General features: G+C 39.5%; 1 protein-coding gene across 7 annotated transcripts in view; it reads left to right on the forward strand.

Moving 5' to 3' along the window:
- The window catches only part of KATNAL1 (katanin catalytic subunit A1 like 1), a 104,352-nt gene that overhangs the window by 45,532 nt on the left and 34,709 nt on the right, over positions 1-24,111 (forward strand). For all 7 annotated transcript variants that reach the window (XM_058688578.1, XM_058688569.1, XM_058688587.1 and 4 more), the window contains 6 exons: positions 3,719-3,887; positions 12,554-12,681; positions 13,076-13,181; positions 18,657-18,815; positions 19,543-19,669; positions 22,590-22,724. In XM_058688578.1, coding sequence (XP_058544561.1) covers positions 3,719-3,887; positions 12,554-12,681; positions 13,076-13,181; positions 18,657-18,815; positions 19,543-19,669; positions 22,590-22,724 — 824 coding nt within the window. The remainder of the gene's footprint in view (positions 1-3,718; positions 3,888-12,553; positions 12,682-13,075; positions 13,182-18,656; positions 18,816-19,542; positions 19,670-22,589; positions 22,725-24,111) is intronic.

Genomic DNA, 24,111 nt, shown 5'->3' on the forward strand with positions numbered 1-24,111 from the left:
TTCCCTTTTTAGGTGCCCGGATCTTTCACTTAGTGTTGTAGTATAATCAGATTTAAAGTTTCATTAACTACTGAGCAGATAATGTAAATAACTCAAATTACGGACGGTATAAGGCGTCACAACACAATAGCTTCCATGGACCCCGCGAAGAGTTTATGATAAAGAACTGAACTGTTGCTTTTGAAGATCCCCTATGAGCTCCTCTGCATTCCATTCCCCTCCCTCCCCGTTCAGAGTTAGGCACTGTCCTGGACTTGGGATTTATCATTCCCTTGCCTTTCTTTACTTTTAGTACACATATTTATGTCCCCAAACAGTATCCTATGTTGCTGTCTGTATGTGTCTTTTGAACCCACCTTTTCACTCACCATAATTGTCCTGAGATTCATCTAGTGTTGTTCCATGTGGTTATAATTCACGTTCATGTGTATATTGTGAATTATATCATTATGTGAATATATATGCATTTGTTCTGATACTGGACAGTTGGGTTGTTTTCAGGTGTTTGCTGTTACAACTAGTGCTGATAAGAACATTTCCATAGAATGTTGATACTTAATATAGCTTAGAAAGAGGAAACACTGGATTTTGGAACAAATTAGGCTTATTTGCATATGACAGAAAGCGCATTTCTTTCCGTTTCTAGAGGGGAATCTAGGAGAACTGAGTATAGTGCAGACCTTCTAATCTTGTATCTGCAGCTCGATCAGATATTCTCTATCTCGGGAATACTGTAAGCTAGTACAGTGTCGTCTTCTCTTTGACCATCGGGGCAGAGGTTGGTGGTGCCGTGTAACCCTACTGAAGCCTCTTTTTAAACGAGACCAATAAAAGAAGCCCCGAGACTTCTTTTTTTCCCCCTCAGCCTGGAAGCTGTCACTGAATCCTTAAATTGAAGCATGACATTGTGCAGTGATGCGCTAATGGAGGAAGTACAGAACAGAATCAAGGATGTCCTTTGGGAAGTTGCCAGGGTCTGTTACAAATGTAATATCCAACCGCAGCGAGATGCAACCGAAGACTTTTTCTCGGAGCACAGGCACCCTTTCCGTGAGGTTGCGGGTCTTGCCCCAAAGGGCACCTCTGGCTTCTCGAGCAGTTTCGTTCAGACCGCATACAAGCCCATCAGAATGGTGAGTGGCGGGACAAGGTCAGCGGCAGCGAACACTTGGGACGCAAGCCTGTGCGAGAGCTTGGACATCATTCTTCTCACGGCACAGCCTGCCTGGGCTGGATGCGTGTGCCAACCGGACTGAAGCGGGACCCCTAAGCCACCGCTGGAGAGCAAGCCGAGGTGGGGAATGTGCCAGCCGCGAAGGCAGAAGAAACGTTTCAGGACTCACTACGGCTCAGCCCCGGGCGCTGAGGCCTCGCGGGCAGGCCCAGCAACTGACGAGCAGCCTGGCACGCAGCTGTAGGGGACCGGCTTGCGGCTGGGGAGCAAAAGCTTCAGGCTGCCTGTGCCTCTAAAAAGCAGGCCCACAGACAACGACGGACTGTTTGAATAGCAGGCGCAGCTGCCACCAGAAGGGCGGACTTGACGTACGTTGTGCGTGGAAGAGAGCGCGGCTCTCCTTGTGTCGTCTTGGGCCTTCCCCACGAGTCCGATTCGGGGAAGGCGTTTACGCACGCGCAAATGCGCGCACCCCAAAGTAAAGGGCTGCCCTGCTGCTTTTCGCTCCTTCAGCAAAACGGAGCAAACGCTCGGTCAAAAGATAGTTGTTGCAGTGAAATGCCGGGAACAGAGCGCGTAACGTTTTTGGTTGTCTTAAATCCGTCTCATCACAGTGTTGCTTTGTTGGCAGATGCTTAAAAGACTAAGCTTGCCCTAAACTGATAATGCAGTAATATCTTTGTATTTGAAAATGCCTTGTAACCAGTTCCTTTCCCGTGATGTCTTTCACAAGATTGCCCATTCATCTTTGTCTCCTCCTGGGGCCTAGCACACTAGTGGCCATGTACCTCCTAATAGGTGGTCAATAAATAATTATTGAGCTGAGTCAGCTCCAAGGATTCAGATGTCAGTGTGTAATGACCGAAGAGCCCTAGCTTCTCTTATCCCAGCAGTTTCATGCGGCGGTCTCATTCCAACAGTCTGAAGATGCTGTATTAGACCTGCCATATGTCAACAGTTTTTTGTTTTTTGTTTTTTGTTTTTTACTTCTGTTGCCTTAAGGTGGCATCCTTCCTGGCTTTTCATCTGTTTTTCCGTGTTGCTGGGTTCTGAGTTATATACATGTCTCACTTCTGATATCAGGGAGAGAGACTCCATGATGAGTTGGATGAACTGAAAGCCTGAAGTTGGAAAAGGGATAATAATAGGTAGGGCATATGGGTAAAAAAAAAAAAAGGAATACACATATGGGATCTCAAGGGCTACAAGTGAAGGCAGAGCAGTAGAGAGAGAAAAGATAGGAAAACAGAAGCAGAGACAGTCCAAGGAAGAAGAACCAAGAGATTAGGCACAGAGTGGATAGAGTCCCCGTAGCACCCAAAGAGAGATGCTAAATACTGTGCTAAGAAACCTTAGAGTTTCGGGGCGCCTGGGTGGCGCAGTCGGTTGAGCATCCGACTTCAGCCAGGTCACGATCTCGCGGTCCGTGAGTTCGAGCCCCGCGTCAGGCTCTGGGCTGATGGCTCGGAGCCTGGAGCCTGTTTCCGATTCTGTGTCTCCCTCTCTCTCTGCCCCTCCCCCGTTCATGCTCTGTCTCTCTCTGTCCCAAAAATAAATAAAAAACGTTGAAAAAAAAAATTAAAAAAAAAAAGAAACCTTAGAGTTTCGCTATTGAAGAGGAAGTGTTTTGCATCACAGGGAACAAAATGCGTCACTTGGTGCCCATGCTTTCTTTTATGTAGTTGTCAACACTTAAAAGACATTGAGGTATAATTGACATGCAACATTAGCGTCAGGTGTAGAACCTGACGATTCAGTATTTTTATATGTTGTGAAATGGGCTGCCATGTGTCTAGTTAACATCCTTCGCCATACACGGGGCTCTGAGTTCTTCGTTCACATCTGGGGGCCTGTGTAATTTGAACGGTCCTGTGATTTTTGGCACCTTTGATGCAAGAATAACATTTTCACACAAAAGTGAATTTGCATGTGAAAAATTGCATTGTTTAGCCCTACTGCTTATAATTTGATGAATGAAATGGTGGGTTTTCCAGCACAGAAGCAGAGGAAATAATTTTCATTGTAATCAGTAAATTAAGTCGACTGCGCGAATAGTTGTATTTTGAATTCCTGTCCTTTCAGCTTTTAATGCTTTTGCAAAAGTTGAAGTATAATTTACATGCAATGTGATATTAGTTTCAAATGCATTTGTTTTTTTAAAAGTTACTTAGTTTGGGTTTAAGACAGTAATGAATAAAGTAATTGACTTTCCATTACACTATTAAGATTGTTAGATGGAAATAGTCTGTATTGCCCTCTATTGGTGATTAATAGTTATTTTTGACAAAATAATTGCTGTTATGCATATCATTTATATGTACTTAAAAATTGTATCAACCAGTCTATTTTATAGAAAAGCACTACTGCCCCCCCACCCCCCCCGAAAAGTACTTTTAAGAACTGATCTAATAGTTGTAGCCATGAATTGGCAAAAGGGAAACGATGGAGATTTAGGGCTTCTTGATTGAATAGTTTTATTGACTACAAGAGCGTCAAACTACTTTTGCCTTTGATTAATTTTCATTTTCATTTTTTTCCTGTCAGAGCTCCACCTCAGATAAGGCGTCCCAATCGAGAAGTAAGACCTCTGAGGAAAGAAATGCCCGGAGCGGGAGCCCGGGGACCTGTGGGCCGAGCACATCCTATATCGAAGAGTGAAAAACCCTCCACCAGTAGAGACAAGGATTATAGAGCAAAAGGAAGAGAGGATAAGGCAAGACTCTCTTTGTAACTCGTTCACTTGAGGCCCATGGCTTTTGGTGAATATTATCACGTCTTTCGGGTTTTCAGGGTACCCCCGGTTTTGACACGGAAGAGAGTGAAAACAAAAAAAAAAGTCTGATTCAGAACTCCAAGTAGTCTTTGCAATCTAAGGAGAACCCCGCAATGCTAATAACCTCAGAGGTGTATTTCAATAAAGACTCACAGATCTTTAGTAAAACGGGTCTTTGGGAGAAATACTCAAAGTTTTAAAACTTAAAAGATATTTGAACAAGTATTCTGAATTGAAATGAGCAATAAATGAAAACAGTTGTAGGGGAAGGACTTAACGCGGATATCGGTTTTTTTTCTCTTAACGAGAGAATTTTCCTGGGTTGGGGTTCACTGTGTGCATTTACTTTATCTGGGAAATTCATCCGTGAATAAACATAGTACTAGGTGGCGATTCTGTACTGCCCTTACAATGGACTTTAGGAACATGGGCTGAAGATAATCTTATAGAGTAGGGAGCCAGCCAGGATGATCTGACCCATCTTTTAGCTTTAGTTTTAGTGAAAACAAAATTAGATTTTTAGCGATAGCATTTCCCATTTCCATTGTGACGTCATAAATGAATGATGATGATTATTGAATTGCGACCAAGATGTTGAACATTTTCCTAGCTAGAGATTCAGGATATGTCATCATGTAGATACCAGAACACTTATAATGAAAATATAACTTACCACTAATAGCAAGTTGTTATCCTTAAAGATTAGATGCTGTGTTGGAATATTTTTATGATGTATGATTTCAATTAGAAGATAAGGACTCTGCACAGACCACCTTCCTAGGCCTTGTGTCTGGTAGAATACAACCGGTGTTTTTGGAGTATTTCTCATGAGCTAGATTCAGAGATAGATTCTGCTTGTCTGCCTCACTAGGACACAGCAAAGGAATTAGATATTTTTACATTGATAATTTGTCGGAGCTATTATACCATAAAACAGTAAGTGATTCCATCTCTGATCCTTTTTGGGATTCATGAGGGACACCAATAAATTAATTAATTGTTCCTGCTGGTGAAATTGTACTGTTTTCCCCCCATTATCAAAAGCCATCTGAATGGATACTTAAAAATCTCTATGTTGTCTGTCATTTTTGTTTCTTTCCTTGTTCTTCATTTTGTCAGTTAACCCTGGCGTGCACTTTGGAACATAAAGTAGGGGCTAAAGTCCAACCGTCACTCTGCTCGTAGCTTTCAGGAAAACTTTTAGAACTGTGTGAGGAAATGCCAGGCTTTCACCGTAATTTCACATAACGCAAGAGAATAACCTTGGTCTTGGTTTATTTGGATGCTTCCTTGCTGGGCAGCATTCAGAGCAATTAGACATTAATCCATGAAACCATCCCATGAAGTAGGTAGTCCCCTTTTTCCCATTTTACAAATGAAGAAACCGAGGGAGAGAGCGGAAGTACCTAGCCCCAGGTCATAGATTAAGGAATGGAGCTTGGAATGGAATTTGTGAAGTCACAGATCTTTTTCCTCTTTATTTTAGGATTTTTTCATATTATGGAATATCCCTACCAAACTAGATTAAAAATATGGATTGGATTTGAAAAGAGTCCCGGAACAATTAAATAAATGTTGATTTTTAATGTGATTCGTCAGCAAAGAACAAAGCAATGAGGCAGCATTTGTTGAATGTCAGATTTTTCTGGAGATTGCAAATTGTCTTTCTCTTAAAAAGTTCCAAATAATTTTCTAAATCCTATTCTTTCACTGACATGTAAGTACTCAGAATGTCACTGGAAAGTAAGCCCTTTATTTTTTTAAAAAGAGAACTCTACAGTTGTTTGAAGATAAAAGATGTCTTCTGAGTCACTCTGGACACAAAAGGGACTACAATTAAGAGAAACGAATGCAAAGTTTATTAGTATTTGAAAAGCGTACGTGGTTCAGTTATGATCATTGTAAGCACTCAAATACCCATTAGAATGTCCCTAAAACTCACTGAGACCTGTGATAGGGTTCGAGGAAGTTTAGGTGAAACTGCTTTTGAAAGCTAATTTGAAAATGAGTACCTTGTATTGGACGCCTCCTCAGAGATATTTTGGTTCCCAGTGCTGTTGGTTTTTTAAAATTAGTTTTGTGTATTGCAACCAGCTTTTTTTTTTTTTTTTTAAAGAAGAGTAGACTAGAAAATTCAGAATGCATTGGCGATAGTAAGGACATTGTTATTTTGAGGAAAAGTATTTAGTTACATGAATATGTATAAAAATTATATAATTATATATTTGTATACAGTAGCTCATGATCTCAGATGAATTTGTACTTCAACGCTTAACTTTATAGATGTAAAAAAAAAAAAAAGTGAGGACATGAGAATACCTCACCCAAGATTCTCAGTATCGTTGGATGTTTGAAGCTTTATATATATGGTGGCTTACTTAATTCCTGTAAGTTTCTGTGACCTCAGCATTATTTCCCCTGTTCTACATATGAAGAAATTGAGGCACCAGCCTCGTACCTGCACAAGTCGGTGCGGGAACTAGGAGTTGAACTCTTTGAACACCTGGGCTTTTAATCGGTTTGCTATGCAGCCTCTTGTTTGAAAACGCTTACTGTCTTATTTTAATGTATCACGGATGCCTTTTATAAGATTTTCCAGCTCCTTTTCTGAGAGTGATTAAGCACCCCCCCCCGTCCCCCCCTCCCCCCGCTCTTTTTTTAAAACTGTTGACAGGTTTCCAGTGAGGTCCAAGCTTAAAAATACTGGTTCTTAACCAGTAACCATCACTGTGTATGGTGATCTGTTGTCCAGCCGTTACAGTTTTTCTCTCCCTGAGGTCCACAGACTCATCATAAGCCAGTTTGTTACCCTGTTTACTTAACACACCTTTATTGTGTGCGTACTTTGTATTAGTCATACTTTGCAGGGACTGGGAATACAGACTCTAATAAAGTGTGACTCCTGACCTCACGCTGATTATTTTCTTACTGATGAGAGGGAGTCAGAAGAATCAGTTCACCTTTACAGCTATATTTGTCGGTCTTATTTGAATGTACCTGAGAACGTTCGATGTATTATTATTTCTTTTTAAAGATTTTTATCCTTTCTGAGTAATCTCTATACCCAACAGGGGGCTCAAGCCCACAACTCTGAGATCAAGAGTCACGTGCTCCACCAGTGGAGCCGGCCAGGTGCCTCTTGATGTATTATTATTTAACTGTTTAAACCTAGGGTCGGTATAGAAATAGACACAGAAATAATCAATGCATTTTTTTATTGAAAAAAGATGGTTTAAAAATATTAGGTAGCAGAGGAAATGTTTTTGTACTACAACCGAAAATAAGTTCAATTCATAAAACTCTGATTCCCAAGTATTTTCAGACTGTGGCTCTATGGTGAATTAACTCTTAGTGAAATGAGCAGTACTGATTAAAGCTGTATATGCTTTTAAATAGAATTCAGAATAAAGCATGGTAAATTATATTAATAGAATTAATCTAAAATTATTACATGTCAATGACTTTATTTCATTGAATTTCACGTAACAAATGACCCTTTTTGACTCCTTTCCTTCTCATCCCTGAGTAAGTGTAGGGATGTCTGGATGTCTGATGTGGAGAGATGTTATAAACTGGATTGAGAGCTGTTGATGGGTCCTTGTACAGATGAACAGTGACTTGAAGAAAACTTTTTTTTTTTTTCCTTGAAGAAAAGGATACCGTCATATGGGTACTATTTGACGAACGATGATCATCTAACTAGCAGTGTACTGGTGAACGTTCAGTAACTAGTTTCCTGAAAATGTGCGTGTATATACACGTTCACACATTTGTTATAAATCTGATGTTAAGGATGTGTAGCACATCATTACAAATCATGGAATATATAGTACTATTATTGTAAATTTTGTAGAGCTAATGGACTCTCACACAAGGCCTCTGCTGAGTTTTACTAATCTTGTATCTGTGGCCAACCTATGGTTGCAGATAACAGATGAAGAGAAATGTAGTTCTGACACGAATGTTGGGTGGTATTTTTTTTTCATTAATGAGTAAGGTGAAAGTGTAACAATAGAAATGTATGTCGGTAGTTCATTCATTCAGCAGGTATTTGAGCAACTTCGATGAATCGGATCATGGTTTTCAGATACTGGAAAAATATTTCCTTAATTTCTGCGCTATTTAGGAAGTAACAACTGCGGAAATGACAGACTTTTAAGTTTCACCTGCATTAACATTCCCCCCCTTATTTTCTTAAGTCTAGACTGTTAACAAAACAATCAAGCCCCGATTTATACCATCGGCTGATTTCTGTGGTATAAGTACTTCTATGACCGATTCCAGACTACTGGCGTGATGTTGCTGACCTCAGTTGAGATGAACTTTGACATCACTGGGACTGTGGGCCAGTTTTTTTTTTTATTACTAATTGGCTAGTAATTCTGATGTGGGGTAGCTCACCACCCAACAAGAGCAATGACCCCTTTGTTAGACAGAACCCATTGTTAGAAAATTGTTCTGCTGATCTGAAATTTATATCCTTTGTTACTTTCTATTGGTCCCAGTTCTTTCTTTTAGAATAAGATAGAGGAGATGGCGGTAAACAGGTCAGTTGGTCATGTGGCTCCGTTAGTGTTTGCTTCTTTACCTTAAATGTCTCTAGTGTCCTTGATTCTCCTCTCTATGATGTGGTGTTTTCAATCCTTTCTCACCCTGGGTATCCTTCTCTGGGTCTAATTCACTTGCCACCTGAAACGCAAGACTCAGAGCTGTAACTGACCATCTTGCACTTCATCTGCCCGCGTGGGGAGGCACACAATAAAATGCAAAAAACCGTTGTTTGTGCTTGAGGCCAAGCTGTGTTATTAACGGACTCTATCTAATATTGGGTTAGTTGCTAATTTTAGCCTCGTTTTTTTTTTTTTTTTTTCAAATGGGATGATGAGCCAATACTGATGAAAGATCATCAACAAATCTTTCTTGATAAGGGTAATTGAGATGTTAGCAAAAAGATACTAAAATATTTTGAGGAAAAGGGGCTGTTAGACTTCATGCTAAATATCAGATTCTTGCTAGTGTTGACCTTTGTCAATTAATGTGAAAATCTAAGCAAAGAAGTCTAAGATCGTTTCGGTGTTATTTGCAGCTAGTATTGTCATCATTAGTAAACCGTACAGGTAATAATATCTTGGGTGAGGTTATCTTAGTTGCCTGAAAACTCAGTCCCTTTTAGGTATTACAGTTAGTCTAGCCCATGAACTGAAACTACAGTTACTTATATTTGATATCCCTATTCCAGGTTAGCTGGGTATTTGTTCTGAAGGATAATGGTCACCCATTTTGTTGATTTCTCCTCAATGTAACCAAATGATTTACTTTTAGTTTCCCTAATTTTTTTCTTTAATAACCTCACCATTTTGATTTGTGAAAGTTCCTAGAATCTTTTTTGCTTAATTTGTACTCAGATCTCATCTCGACCTTTGATAAACTTTGGATTCTAGGGCAGGTCATTTGACTGGCTTACACCTGTATTTCCTCTTCTGCGAATTAAGAGGCTTGACCTTGAGTAGTGTAATAGAGGCTTTCCTTTCTCTGCTTCTTCTCCTCCCCCCACCCCATCCTTTTCCCACATGGTAGGCAGAAGGATCATTTAAAAATGTAAATCGGATCCTGTCGCTTCCCTATTGAACACATTTCAGAAATTTCCTCGTGCACTTAGAATAAAATCCAAACTCCTCACTGTGACCTGCAGGGGCCTAGGTGAGCTGGCCCCTGCCTTCCTCTCCAATCTGTTTTATTTGCTCAATACCTTTGAGCCACCCTGACCACCCACATTTTTCGTAGCATTTCGCAGTTTATGATTATGTGTGTTTTTGTTTTGTTTACTTGTTACTTGTTTCCCCTACCAGACTAGATGCTCAATGAGGGCAGATAGTGTATATGCATTCACCGATAAAACCTACTGCATAATGAAATGTGTTAGACAGATGCTCACGTATTTATTATTCTTAAAAATCCTCTGATTTCTATTACTTTCAGATAAGTGTACAGCTTTTTGTTTCTCTTGGTAGTATTTATCAAGTCTTTCCTACCACTTGGACATTCATATTAAAATGGATGTCTACCTACATTTTTTAATAGTAATTTTTTGGTAGGTCTTAAATTACGATGCCATTTCAAGACTTAAGTCTCAGATATATCAGTTTCTGTTGCATTCTTTAGTTGACTTATTTCTAGAAGAGGTGTTTTTTTTGTTTTTTTTTTTAAGTTTATTTATTTTGAGAGAGAAAGAGAGCACGAGCAGAGGAGAGGGAGAGGGAGAGAATCCCAAGTGCAGAGCCAGATGCGGGGCTTGAACCCACAAACTGTGAGATCATGACCTGAGCTGAAGTCAAGAGCTGGATGCTCAACAGACTGAGCCCCCGAAAAGTTTTTAAAGGGATTAGTTTCTGGTGATTTGTTTGAATGTGGCTTTGTAACTGTGCCCTACCTGTATTATAAAATGTGATTCTAGGCCGAGCTCATTTTAAACTTGTAGATGTAATGTAATGTTGTGTAGGTATGCCAGAAATTTACTCTTTTTTTTTTTTTTAATATTTATTTATTTTTGAGAGAGAGAGAGAGAGAGAGACAGAGACAGAGCACAAGAGGGGGAGAGGTGGAGAGAGAGGGAGACACAGAATCCGAAGCAGGCTCCAGGCTCTGAGCTGTCAGCACAGAGCCCCATGCAGTGCTTGAACTCGTGAACTGTGGGATCATGACCTGAGCTGAAATTGGATGCTTAACTGACTGAGCCACCCAGGAGCCCCAAAATTTACTCTTTTTCATAGTGTCAGTATTGATATCTATCATCTGAAATACAAGAATCTTTCTGAAAATTCAGCTTGATAGTGTCACTGTGCTACCTAGAAACAGAAAATTATTCATTTTTTGGGTCGAGTCACCAAGATTACTATTTGGTCATTTACCTAGTGGCTTAATGAACTAGAGCATTTGCCCAAAGGGAGCCATTTAGTCCCCTGTCAGCAGTTATGGTCAAGCCTATGGTGTATCTCAGATGAAGTGTGGTAGGAGGGGTTCATTGCTGTTCTCTCCCTTCAGATTTAAGGTTAGGATATTGACTCATTTTTTGACTACTTTCCCTTTCGTTTTTGTATTAGACAGTAACTGTGGGGCTGAAGCTCTGGGGAGGTATTTGGCTCTGTCCCCTGACGTCGTTCCATTGGTTGAACTGTCTCTAGCAACTGAGCACATTTCATTTCAAGCTCTTCAAAGCTGAGGAAATCTTGGCAGAACCCCATAGAAAACAGAGCATGTAATTCTTTTTTTAAAGCCACCATATTATTAAATGAAGAATTGGGGTAAAGTATATTGCTTTAGTGGTCTTAATAGCACTACTTAAAAAGGTCCTTTTACCATTATCATTACAATGACTTTATGATGTGGTCCAAGGACCTTGCTGGGAAGAAACCCCTGAATCCTGAGGGGCGCTTAGAGTAACAGGGAAAAGGCTTTGTAAGAAGCAGTTCAGAGTCCCAACTCTTTCCCTATATGCAGCCTCTTCTTGGTTGCTTTGAAGGATGTCATAGTTTGTAAAGCTCTTAAGCTGTAAGCTGACTCAATTAGGCATGAGATGGTCTGATGTTGTGCAAAGGGCACGGGTTCGGGGAGTTAGGAAGAGATGCATTAAAATCTCTACTCTGCCATTTAATAATTATGGGTGATTAAGTTATTTCACCTGAGTCCTAGGTCCTCATTTGTAAAAATAAGGATAATAATACCTACCTTGTTGTGAGTATTAAATGAGACAGTTATATGTGAGATTTATTGGCAGGTAGTAGGTTCTCAGTGAATTAAGGTTGTTTTGTCCTCTGCATTAATAGTCTGTGTATTCTCTGGTGGTGGTGGAAATTCCCTGCATCCACAAATTCAGAAATATCTAGCAAGGGTCATTTTAGTCTTACTTGCAACTGTCCGTCCACGGATGTAAATTTGAAGGAGTGGATAATGAAGTTGGTCAATTCATCTGTTTCTGAGGAAATGAACAAGGAAGGGTGGCATTTGGGTAATCAGAAAACGCTATCTTAAAATAACAAAAAAATTATTTTTTTTTTTAAGTTTTTTTTTTTTTATTTTTATTTTTGGGACAGAGAGAGACAGAGCATGAACGGGGGAGGGGCAGAGAGAGAGAGGGAGACACAGAATCGGAAACAGGCTCCAGGCTCCGAGCCATCAGCCCAGAGCCTGACGCGGGGCTCGAACTCATGGACCGCGAGATCGTGACCTGGCTGAAGTTGGACACTCAACCGACTGCGCCACCCAGGCGCCCCCAAAAAAATTATTTTAAATGATTACATTATAATATTTTGAAACTCAGTGATGTTAATTAAAATTATCTTGTTTTTTTTTGTGTTTTAAAAAAATGTTTATTTATTTTGAGAGAAAGAGTGCATGTGTCAGGAGGGGGCAGAGAGAAAGAGAGAGAGAATCGCAAGCAGGCTCTGAGTTGTCGGCACAGAGCCCAGTGCGGGGCTCGATCCCACAGACCGTGAGATCATGACCTGAGCCAAAATCTAGAGTTGGACGTTCAACCAACTGAGCCACCCAGCCGCCCCTAAAATGATCTTTTGTTATTGAACAGTACTTTTTTTTATATCTGTCTCCAGGGAAGGAAGAATATGCAAGACGGTGCAAGTGATGGTGAAATTCCCAAATTTGATGGTGCGGGCTATGATAAGGATCTGGTAGAAACTCTTGAGAGAGACATCGTATCCAGGAATCCTAGCATTCATTGGTTAGTCTTTAAGTTCTTAAATTAAAGTAGCAGAGAAAGCAAGTTATTGGCTGGCCTGGTGTGAGTCTTTTCTTATTATCCATTAATCTTCCTGACTGTGACTTCATGCCTAATATACGAGTGTGTAGGATTGACAGGACAATTCTTTCAAAATATAACCAAGACATTTTACATGTTAATTTGATGTTGACATAACTGATGAAGGTTGTTAATTGAATAACATGTCCTAATTAATAACTGCCATATGTTTTCACTGATCATTTTATGCAGTATTAATTAAATCATGTTCTTAATGTAATAACAACTTCATAAATAAAAAATTTAAAAGAATGAGTATTGCCCATAAGTCAGAGGTGTCCTTGAATAAACACGAAACTTTGCTGTTGTTGCAAAGGGATGACATAGCAGATTTGGAAGAAGCTAAGAAGTTGCTCAGGGAAGCTGTTGTTCTGCCAATGTGGATGCCTGACTTTTTCAAAGGGATTAGAAGGCCGTGGAAGGTGAGCATTTATTAAAATAAAATAGGTATAAAAATGTGGCTTACGTGATAATGAACGACACCATTGTGGTTTCTTTATGTGTGTGTTAGCACAGTGAGTAAAAGCTGGAGGAGGTTTGTGTACCCCCTAAATACCTGGATTTGAATTTGTAGTCGAGGTGTGTTGCCCCTGCATGGCAAGAGAGGGACAGAGTGTTGAAATTACCGTCTTCAGTTGAGTCACTCCCCTCAGGTTTGCCAAGCTAGGGATTAGCTTTAAGAATTTTCTGGATGTCTGTTTCTGTAGATAAAAAAATTAAGAAGCGAATTGAAGAGTCTATTTATTTATTTATTTACTTACTTATTTATTGGGTAATCTGTACACCTCACCTGGGGCTCAGACTCAACGACCTCAAGGTCAGGAGTTGCATGCTCTCCCAACAGAGCCAGCCAGGTGCCCCTAAACAGCAGGTAATCTCATAGAATAAGTGTTTGATCAAATAAATGCCTTTCTAAAAGTTGACGTATTTCTCACCATTAATTATTTTGGTCACTTCATTTCAGCATGGTATAATTCTAAGACATGCCCTCTACTTTAGATTAAAAAGTCTGCCCAGGGCTAGTTCCCAAGTCCGTTGCTTTTATTTTGGCCTATTAAAAAAGAACCTTCTGACAATGGCTGCCTGGAGCTTTGTTTGGTCTTAGTCACAGGCAAATCTGACTGGCAGAGTGAAATAAAACCATGATCTTACTTTGCCCTTCTGAATTACATAGGAAGGTCTGTTTCTCTTCTCAATGTCTCTTTCTCTTTGGACATGCCTTAAAGTAAAGAAGAGGAGAAATTGTATATTTACACAAATAGCTTGGAATGCCCATAGCATTTTGATTGTCTTCTACAATTTAAAAACTTTTGTGGACTGTTACAAATCTACCAAATTTTGGTAACATATTACTGTATATTCCCTTTTTATTGTAACTGTTAAAACAATATTTAAAAGAGAGAAAAGTAGGTATTTAAAAGTACGTATTTAAAGGAGCTTTAAGGGGCGCCTGGGTGGCTCAGTCGGTTAAGTGGCCGACTTCGGCTCAGGTCATGATCTCACGGTCGGTGAGTTCGAGCCCCGCGTTGGGCTCTGTGCTGACAGCTCAGAGTCTGGAGCCTGTTTCAGATTCTGTGTCTCCCTCTCTCTGACCCTCCCCTGTTCATGCTCTGTCTCTCTCTGTCTCAAAAATAAATTAAAAAACGTTAAAAAAAATTAAAAAAAAAAATAAAGGAGCTTTAAGACAGCAGGAATAGTAGGCATACACCCACCTATCACGATGAGCCCTGTAAATCTTTTTTTTTTATAAAGTTTATTTATTTATTTTGAGAGAAAGAGAGCAAGCGGGGGGGGGGGGGGCGGGGAGGGGCAGAGAGAGAGGGAGAGAGAATCCCAAGTGGACTCAGTGCTGTCAGCGTGGAGCCTGATGAAGGGCTTGAACTCAAAAACTGTGGGATCATGACCCGAGCTGAAATCAAGAGTTGGAGGCTTAACTGACTGAGTCACCCAGGCGCCCCAAGCTCTGTAAGTCTTTAGCAGGAGGTTGATTTGCAAACATAGAAAGATCACCTTGACCAGAAGTATGGAGGATGGACTGGAGATGGACATAGAAGGATATAGATGAGGAATCTGATTAAGAAGATGTTGCACCAGTCGAGCTGAACAGTGAGGACCTTAACAAAGGCATTTGTTATTTGGCCAGTGAAAAATGGGTGGATTTATGAGATATATAAAAGATATGACTAATAGTTTATAAGGATGAGGAAGAGGGACAAGTTGTATGACCCCCAAATTCCAGGCTTAATTGAAGGAGTGTGCAGTTACTTGGGACACCAGCTACTTTGGGCCAAACCTCATAGGTTGAAGGCACTTTTCTGTGGGACTGTCCTCACTTCAGATGCCAGCTGCCTACTTGGGCATCCCCAGGTCTCCGTCACTTCTGGCCAGCTGGCTATAAATTTGGGGGTTCTTACTATCCCCTTAGATTTGGCAATTCTCTAGAATGACTCACAGACCTTAGGAAAGCATTGTACTTACAATCACAATTTTTATCATAGCCAATGGAGGCAAATCGGGACTAGCCAAGGGAAGAAATGCATAGGGGCATGATCAGGAGGATGCCAGAAGCGAAGCTTCTGTTGTTTTTTTGTCCATAGAGTCAGGTTGCTTTGCCCTCCTAGCACATGGGTGTGTGACAATACATAGAGTCCTGCCAGCAAGGAAGCTCACTCGAGCTTCACTGTGGAGGGTTTTTATTGGGGTTTCATTACATAGCTGGGATTGATTGAATCACTGCCCACGTGTCTCAGTCTCCACTCTCCTTTCTCTAGAGGTCTAGTTGACATCACTCAACCCAAAGTTGGCTCAAAGTCCTAACGCTCTGATCCTATGGTTGGTTTTTCTGGCAAGGCCAGCTACCGTCTGAATCATCTCATTAGCATAAACTATATAGGGGCCTACCATGAGTCACCACATTAACATAAAATTTCAGGATTCAAATGAAACAACAAAGACATTCCTGTCACTTTGGAAATTCCGAGGATTTGCGGTCTCCACCTCCCAGGAACTGGGGGAAAAAAACAGCCAAATCCTTTATTATACAGCATGCATACTATAAACTGACACTGGAAATTGAGAAGAGGCGCAGGTTTAAATAGAAACAAAATATGTTTAGGTAAATACTCAGCAAGTAATTGGAAACAGAGGTGTGGAGCTTAGGACAGAGTTTGGATTTAAATTAAAATAGTGAGACTATGCATGTGGATGAGATGGTTCAAGGAGGTCTATAAAGGGAAAAGAGAGAAAGGCTTGGAATCGCTTTGAGAATGTAAAGGGCAGAAGAAGAGGAGACCCGAAAGGCACTGAAGAGAGTCCCAAGTAGGAGGAGTCTCAGGGAAGGAAGAGGCTCATAGAATGAACCCAGGGAGAAAGCATTTCAGGAAGAAGGGAATGAACGTTAGGTATCAGCACCGTCACTGGACAGAAGGAGAAACGACAGAAGTTGAAAAATGACCCTGGCATTAGTGAATTAGGCAGTTTTAGTGAATCAGTGGAGGCGGAAGGCGGATTGTAGCTCATAAAGAAAAAATAGTAAACACATACCATTTCTTTAAGAAGGTTGGCTGAGAAGGGAAGGCGAGGTGAGTAGTAGCTAGAGGATATGTAGGGTCGAGTGAAGGATTTTTTGTTAACAGGACAGATTTAAGTCTGTTTATATACTGAGGGAAGGAGCCGATAGAGAAGGAGATACAGGAAACCGAGGAGATAATTGAAAGAGGAGCTGACGTTTATAAATACTGTACTGTGTGAATCTATCTATGTACAGATGCTAATTTTGGAAATTAGCTCCTGTTGGAGGTGGCCCCATTGAAGGACATTACAGGAACTGAGAAGGGCATTCAAAGGGGACATTAGAAAAACAAATAATGAATTTGGCTATAGCTGTGTTATATTCGTTGTTTTTACAGTTTCCAAAATACCAATCTCATGCACCGTTAAAGGCTCCTTGCAAAGCAAAATACTTTTTATAAAAGTAGTGTTTTAAATCCTAGTGACCTCTGCTCTTTCTGGGTGTCTGAATTCTATAACTGTGTTAACCTGAAAAATAAAACTCAGTTACTTTATCAGCAAAAACTGGGTTTATTTAGGAATAGCAGAGAATTGCAATTTAGGACAAGCAAGCTATGGCAGAACCATAGGCAAGACTGGAGAACAAAGGAGAGGAACACTCTTTTATAGAGGAAAGGGGAAATTGGGAGGCCTGTTGCAAAGAAAAAGTGTATTGGAGGGGCTCCTGGGTGGCTCAGTTAGCTAAGCATCTGACTGTCGGACTCTTGATTTAGAGTACTGAGTTGGCCTCTGCACTGACAGCAGGAAGCCTGCTTGGGATTCTCCCTCGCTCTCACTCTCTCTCTCTCTCTCCCTGCACCCCCTCCACACTGCTGCTTCTCTCTCTGTCGAAATAAATAAACATTAAAAAAAAAAAAAAAAAAAAAAAAAAAAAGGAAAAGTCTATTGGAGCAAAGTGTAAGGTTAAAGTATAGTGGTTTCTCATTGGCTGGGTTATGACACTCTTTCATTGGCTGGACTGTTGCCAGGGGAGTAGAAAAACCTTTCTTCCTCCTGCTGGGGTGGTAAAGTAGCTAAGGTAGCATAGACCTGCAAGACCCATCTCTTCCCCGTTGGGTCTGCAATCGACTAGGGGTTGTAGGGTGTGAGAGCTCCCCCTTCTGGCCTCCAGGCTCTATTTTAAAAGAGTTTTCCTTTTCTTAATTTTTACACTAGAAAAGGTTTTGGACGGTTTCTAAATTTCTGAAACTTTTATGTGCATATAGTTTTCAAAATGCAAATCCCCAGAAGCCTATTAAGCCAAACAAATGGGAAGGAATTATTAAGATCATCCACTATTATACAAAAGAAATGTAGCGTCACCTATATATCGGCACTCCCATTAAAAGTGTCAGAAGAAAATAGGAAGTATCTGAGAATCCAGTAGTCTTCAACGCTAAAGGATTGGTGTTCTTGAATAATTTTTACTCCTTAGTGATTTATTTTTACAGAATAGTTTTGTTTTCAAAGGTATTAAGTAACTAAAATGTAGTTTTGAGTCTGTTATATTTAGTGGCTCTTTCATCGGTAACACTATCGTATGTAAACTATTGTCTAGCACATTAAAGCTGACGAAATGCTAGCTAAATTGGTTATGCTTGAATTGCCACTAGATTTCAGTTACCTTACTAACTGATAAGTGGATCTAGTTTTGATTAAAAACTGTGTATTATGTATTGTGGAAGATTGGTTTTGTCCCTTAGGAGGGCAAGGAATATGTAATTCTACTAGATGTGGTAGAAAAGGTTTTTTTTATTTTATGTTTAAATAGAGCAGTCATTCTTAAGCAGTGCTCAAGACTCTACATACGTATCTTCTTCCAGGTTTAAGAAAATTGGGTCGGTTCTTTTTTTTTTTTTTTTTTTTAATTAATTTGTTTATTTTGAGAGCGAGAGTATGAGTGGGGGAGGACCAGAGAGAGACTAAGAGAGAGAGAGAAACCCAAGCAGACTCCACACTGACAGCACAGAGCCCAGAGTGTGGCTCAGACTCATGAACCGTGAGATCATGACCTGAGCGGAAACCAAGAGTTGGACGCTTAACCAACTGAGCCACCCAGGTGCCCCTGGGTAGGTTCTTCCGAAATGTATCAGAAGATTTCTTCTTGTCTGGACCTTTTGTTGTAACACCCATTTCTGACTACCTCTGATTCGAGACATTTTATGAAATCAGTCTTCATTTTTTTTTTACTCGGTAAAATGATACTCCTATCAAATGCACCATGATTTCACTGTGATAATTGGGTTTACCTTTTGATGGGAATTTTTATGTATGTCAATAGCTGATGATACTTTATAAGAATGTATTTTAATCTGATAAAACATTTAATACATCTTTTGAAATTTCAGGGCGTGCTGATGGTTGGACCCCCCGGCACTGGGAAGACTATGCTAGCTAAAGCTGTTGCCACCGAATGTGGCACAACATTCTTCAATGTTTCCTCTTCTACATTGACATCGAAATATAGAGGTGAATCTGAGAAGTTAGTCCGTCTGTTGTTTGAAATGGTGAGTGATGATCTATATATTCAGATTTCAAAGTACTGTTTGTGTAGGCAAATGATATCCCTATAAATCTAGATCCATTCACCTGGGGATCTGTTTTTAGAAGGGCAAATGGACTTACAGTTGAACAGTTCTTGACCCCTGAGTAAGATATGGGGTAGTGGGTTTTGTGGAGTAGTTGATGTGTGTTTTCCTCTCTGACATAAGAGAAGGCCCTTCAGCATCCTTTCCAGTGAGGGTTGAAGACACTTTGGAATTGTGTATGTTTGATATTTCTGTATTTCTAATGAGCTGGTTGAGCAGAGTATTTTGTAATGTATATTTTAAAAATCAAATTGATCTATCGCTGAAGTTTGTTCTTTTTTCATAAGGGATTTGCGGTAGTTATTTAAGAAAGTATGTATGTTTGAGGATGGTGATCGGTAATTTGTCTTTAAAAGGATTTGTATTTTGGAAATTTTCAAATACAGAAAGTATAAATCATAGTATTATGAATCCCCATGTATGTCAGCTACCTTCACCAACCATATAGCTTTTATTTTTAGAAATTTCCTTTATGTGATATAAATGATTTAATCCCTGTTGGTAACCACATGGTGACATTAAAGCAGTGAAAAATTTCTGCTCTTTTTTTTTTTTACCATTTCCTTAGGAGGAGGAAATGGCATTAAAAAAATCAGATTATCTTATGAGCTCATTAAATGGTTTCTTTAAAATATTTTTCACAAAGGCTAGATTTTATGCACCCACCACAATCTTCATTGATGAGATAGATTCCATCTGCAGTCGAAGAGGAACCTCTGATGAACATGAGGCAAGTCGCAGAGTCAAGTCTGAACTACTCATTCAGATGGATGGTAATTGATATTTAATTACTGTCACCCAACCATTATATTTCCTTTTTGAATTTTGTGGAGATTCATATTGTGGAAATCGTCAGGGAAGGGACTAGAAGGCAGCCCGAATTTATTTGTGATCATTTGTTCATCCCCCCCATTTGTTCGTGCACTCAGGAAAAGCACTTCTTGCATACCTGTCATGAATCATGTACCATTTCAGGTTCTGAAGTTACAAAGAAAAGGAACGTCATGGTCTGCAAGGACTTAACTATTAAGAGCAGAGGTTCCGGAGATGTGGTCCGGGGCCCCAGGACCCCTTTAAGACCCTTTGAAAAGGTCTGCAAAGGCTAAACTATTTTCATGATAATATCAAGACGTTATTTGCTCTTTCTGATTCTCATTCTCTCCCCGAGAATACAGTGTAGTTTTTCAGAGACTACAAGACATTTAGGATGTCATAATAGGTGGAAAGCAGAAGCAGATATGAGAATCCAGCTGTTCTTTGTTGAGTCAGACATTAAAAAGATTTACAAAAATGTAAGAAAATGCCACTCTTCTTACTGGTTTCTTTTTGGTTTTGAAAATCATAGTTATTTTTCATAAAATGTTATTTACATTAACAAATAACAGATTCATTATTATATTAAGATGAATTAATATTTTTAAAAATTCTCCATTTTAATTTCTCATGCTAAATATTGATAGTTACTTTACACACAGACAAAAGCTCTTTGGAGCTCAATAATTTTTAAGAGTGCAAAAGGAGCCTGAGGGGCGCCTGGGTGGCGCAGTTGGTTAAATGTCTGACTCGATTTCAGCTCACGTCGTGATCTCACGGTTCATGGGTTCGAGCCCTGCGTCGGGCAGGCTCTGTGCTGACAGCTCGGAGCCTGCTTGGGATTCTTTCTCTCTCCCTCTCTCTCTCTCTCTCTCTCTCTCTCTGTCTCAAAATAAATAAATAAAAAAAATAAAAGGAGCATGAAACCAGAAGGTAGAACCACTGGTCTAGTTGGGAAGCAGGCAACTTAACAATGCATTGTAAGTTGTGTGGTAGAACTGACCTCTGGGTGTAGTGAAAACACAGTAGGAAAGGTGCCACCCAGACTAAGGGAATCATGGAAGGGAATAGCTGAGTTGGGCTTTGAAGCTTTGGCAGAAGTTTTTCAGACAAAGGAATGTCAGTGAAGGGAGAGAGTGATGGGCCAGAGCCTTCTTTTAGAGGTTTATTATTCTGGTAGTTGAGTGGTATATGTAAAATGTGTTAATATCCAGAATGTGCTGTTTCGAAACAAATAAGGTTATACACCAGCTATAGATACCTACTGAATACTTGTAGTGTGTGTTCTATATGGTGCCAGGCACTGTAAGATACATAAAACAATGTCGTACAAGTCCTCCCCTCAAAACGTTTATCATTTTAATTTCTGCTAAAGTATGAAAGAAAAGAGTGAGTATGTTATATTTTTGGGGAGGGATCTAGAGGAAACCTATTAGATGTTTTAAAAATATCACTGAATATAAATTTAGCTGAATTTCATCGAGGGGTATTTGTGACTACAGTTCTGTTGCTTATTAGTTGGATAGCTTGATTACTTTTTCTTTCTTTCTTTCTTTCTTTCTTTCTTTTTTTTTTTTTGAGAGAGAGAGAGAGAGAGAGAGAGAGAGAGAGAGAGAAAGAAAGGGCACAAGTAAGTGAAGGGCAGAGAGAAAATCCCAGGAGGGGCAGATAGAAAGATAGAGGGAGAAGAAGAGAGAGAGAAGCGGGGCTACCCAAGCAGGTCTTGAGCTCACCCAGTGTGGGGCTCGAACTCACAAACTATGAGATCATAACCTGAGTCAAAGTCAGATACTTAACAACTAAGCCACACAGGCACCCTGGAGAGCTTGATTCTTTGTGGCAATGGTTGAATCAGGAGTTTAGTAATAATTTATTAAGAAAATACCGTATTGAACTGGGTTGCTTTAAATTCACTACTTTGTGGGGCGCCTGGGTGGCTCATTCGGTTAAATGTCTGACTTCAGCTCAGGTCATGATCTCACGGTTCGTGGGTTGGAGCCCTGCACTGAACTTTGTGCTGACAGCTCGGAGCCAGGAGCCTGCTTCAGATTCTGTGTCTCCCTCTCCCTCTGCCCCTCCCCACTCACGTGTCTCTCTCTCTCTCAAAAAGAAATAAACATTAAAAAAAAAATTAAAAAAAAAATAAATTCTCTACTTTGTTATGCCAGGCTACAACTAGAAACTCTTATCAATAAACTTTGTGGAGTTTTTGATGGTTTTGTTTTTTTTTTTTTCACTGAACATTTTCCAGAGTTGCCATTGTGTAATCTGAAGCTTCTTATTCTAAAATTTTAATTCTGAAAAAGTAGAACTCAATGTGCATATATTTTGTTTGGTATAAAAAGAAATGCTATTTTCAGTAGTGACTATTAGGTTTATTCTCAAATTTTTTGTTGATTTTTAACAAGTCACTTAGAAGTTTGAAGGATAAAATTGTTGCAGTATATAACCTGCAACAAATGTTATGATTGCATGCTAGTACATTAGTAGATGTGAACCTTTTTATTCTTGAGAAAATAAATTAGACTGACAACTAAAATAAAATTTTTTTTGAGGAACTTCATGATTAAAAAAAATAAGGAATAAAGCAGCATAATCTCCCATGCCTTTTCTTTTCAGAGCAAATTAAATCTATATTCATTTTCTTACAGAAAAAAAATATTTTTCTTATTGGATTAGATGATGTAAATCGTTACCTCCTTGTTTTGTAGTTTTCTGTTGATGTGTTTGGTTCTGCCACCATACAGAGGTCAGAAGGACTGCATTATTTTCGTCATTGAGCCTATGACGAAGCCTGTGGCTGATGCTTAGAGATGTGAGTTGAATGAAAGAATAAGGAACTGTAAGAAAAACCCCTTCTTTTGCCCTCACCACTTATAGGAGTCGGAGGAGCTTTAGAGAATGATGATCCTTCCAAAATGGTTATGGTATTGGCTGCTACTAATTTCCCATGGGACATTGATGAAGCTTTGAGAAGGAGATTAGAAAAAAGGATATATATACCTCTCCCAACAGGTATGATGCCTTCCTTTTACTATATATATTTTTTTATTTTACTTCCTGTTACCTTTTTCCATTTACATAAGAATTTAGTCCATTGGCATTCTACTTAAAGGTTGTAGTATCACAAAACCAATTGGTCTTAAGTGGAAAGAGAGGCCACAGTAGTTCTCTGTTGAGCTCCTTACATTCAGAGCAGTATTCGTGTTAATAAATTTGATAGGATATCTAAATTTTTACTTTTATTTTTTTTTGAATGTTAATTTTTGAGAGAGAGAGTTTGCACGCACATGCAAGGGGGGGGGGCGGAGGGGGAGAGATAGAGGGGGACAGAGGATCTGAAGTGGACTCCGAGCTGATAATAGAGAGCCCAGTGTGGGGCTCAAACTCACTAACTGTGAGATCAGGACCTGAGCCGGAGTTGGACGCTTAACCAGCTGAGCCACCCAGGCACCCCTGAATTTTTACTTTTACAGTCCTCATTAAATCTTAAGTGATTAAAAATAAAGTTCTCTTGGGATTTTCTTCAAAATATGCTGCTCCGAAAAATATAATTTCATCCTATTGAAGACTGTTGAAATTTTCATAAGTGAATTTTTTCTTTTTATATTGAAATAAAATTTACATAAAATTGAGATAAAATTTAAATCTTAAGTGTGTATTCTGGTGAGTTTTGACAAATGAATATTCCTGTTTAATCGGTACCCTACTGAAGATGTAGGATATTTCTGCACCCAGGAAGTTTCTATGTGCCCCCTACCAGTTAATTCAAACCCTTAATTGGCATTACCTTTCCTGGTTTTTGTCACCATAGATGAATTTTACCTATTATTAAACTTCACATGAATGGAATCGTAATATGCATGTACTCTTGTGTGTCTGTTACTTTCAGGCACCATAATGTTTTGAGATTCATCCAGATGGTTACGTGTATTGGTATATCCCTGATATGATTATGCCACAATTTATGTATTCCTTTTTTGGTTGAACGTTTGAGTTATGTCTAGTTTAGAGCTATTAGGAATGAAGGTGTAAATAATTCTTGTGCAAATCTTTTTGTGGATGAGTGTTTTGGATTCTGTTGGGTACTATAGCTAAGAATAGAACAGGTGGGTCCTAGGGTAGATATGTATATGTTTAACTTTATAATACCCAAACTTTTCCCAAGTGGTTGTACCATTTTACTCTTTCACCATCAACCAACGAGAATTCCAGTATTTCCACATCCTTGCCAACATTTGGTATGGTCTGTATTTTAATTTTAGTCCTCCTAACAAGTCTGAAATACTCTAATTATGGTTTTAATTTGTGTTTCTCTAATGACTCATGATGTGGAGTGCCTTTTCATGGGCCTGTTGGTCATTGGTATATCTTTTGTGCAGTGTCTTTTCAAGTCCTTTGC

The sequence above is a fragment of the Neofelis nebulosa genome, chromosome 1, assembly GCF_028018385.1.
Source record: "Neofelis nebulosa isolate mNeoNeb1 chromosome 1, mNeoNeb1.pri, whole genome shotgun sequence".
Classification (NCBI taxonomy): domain Eukaryota; kingdom Metazoa; phylum Chordata; class Mammalia; order Carnivora; family Felidae; genus Neofelis; species Neofelis nebulosa.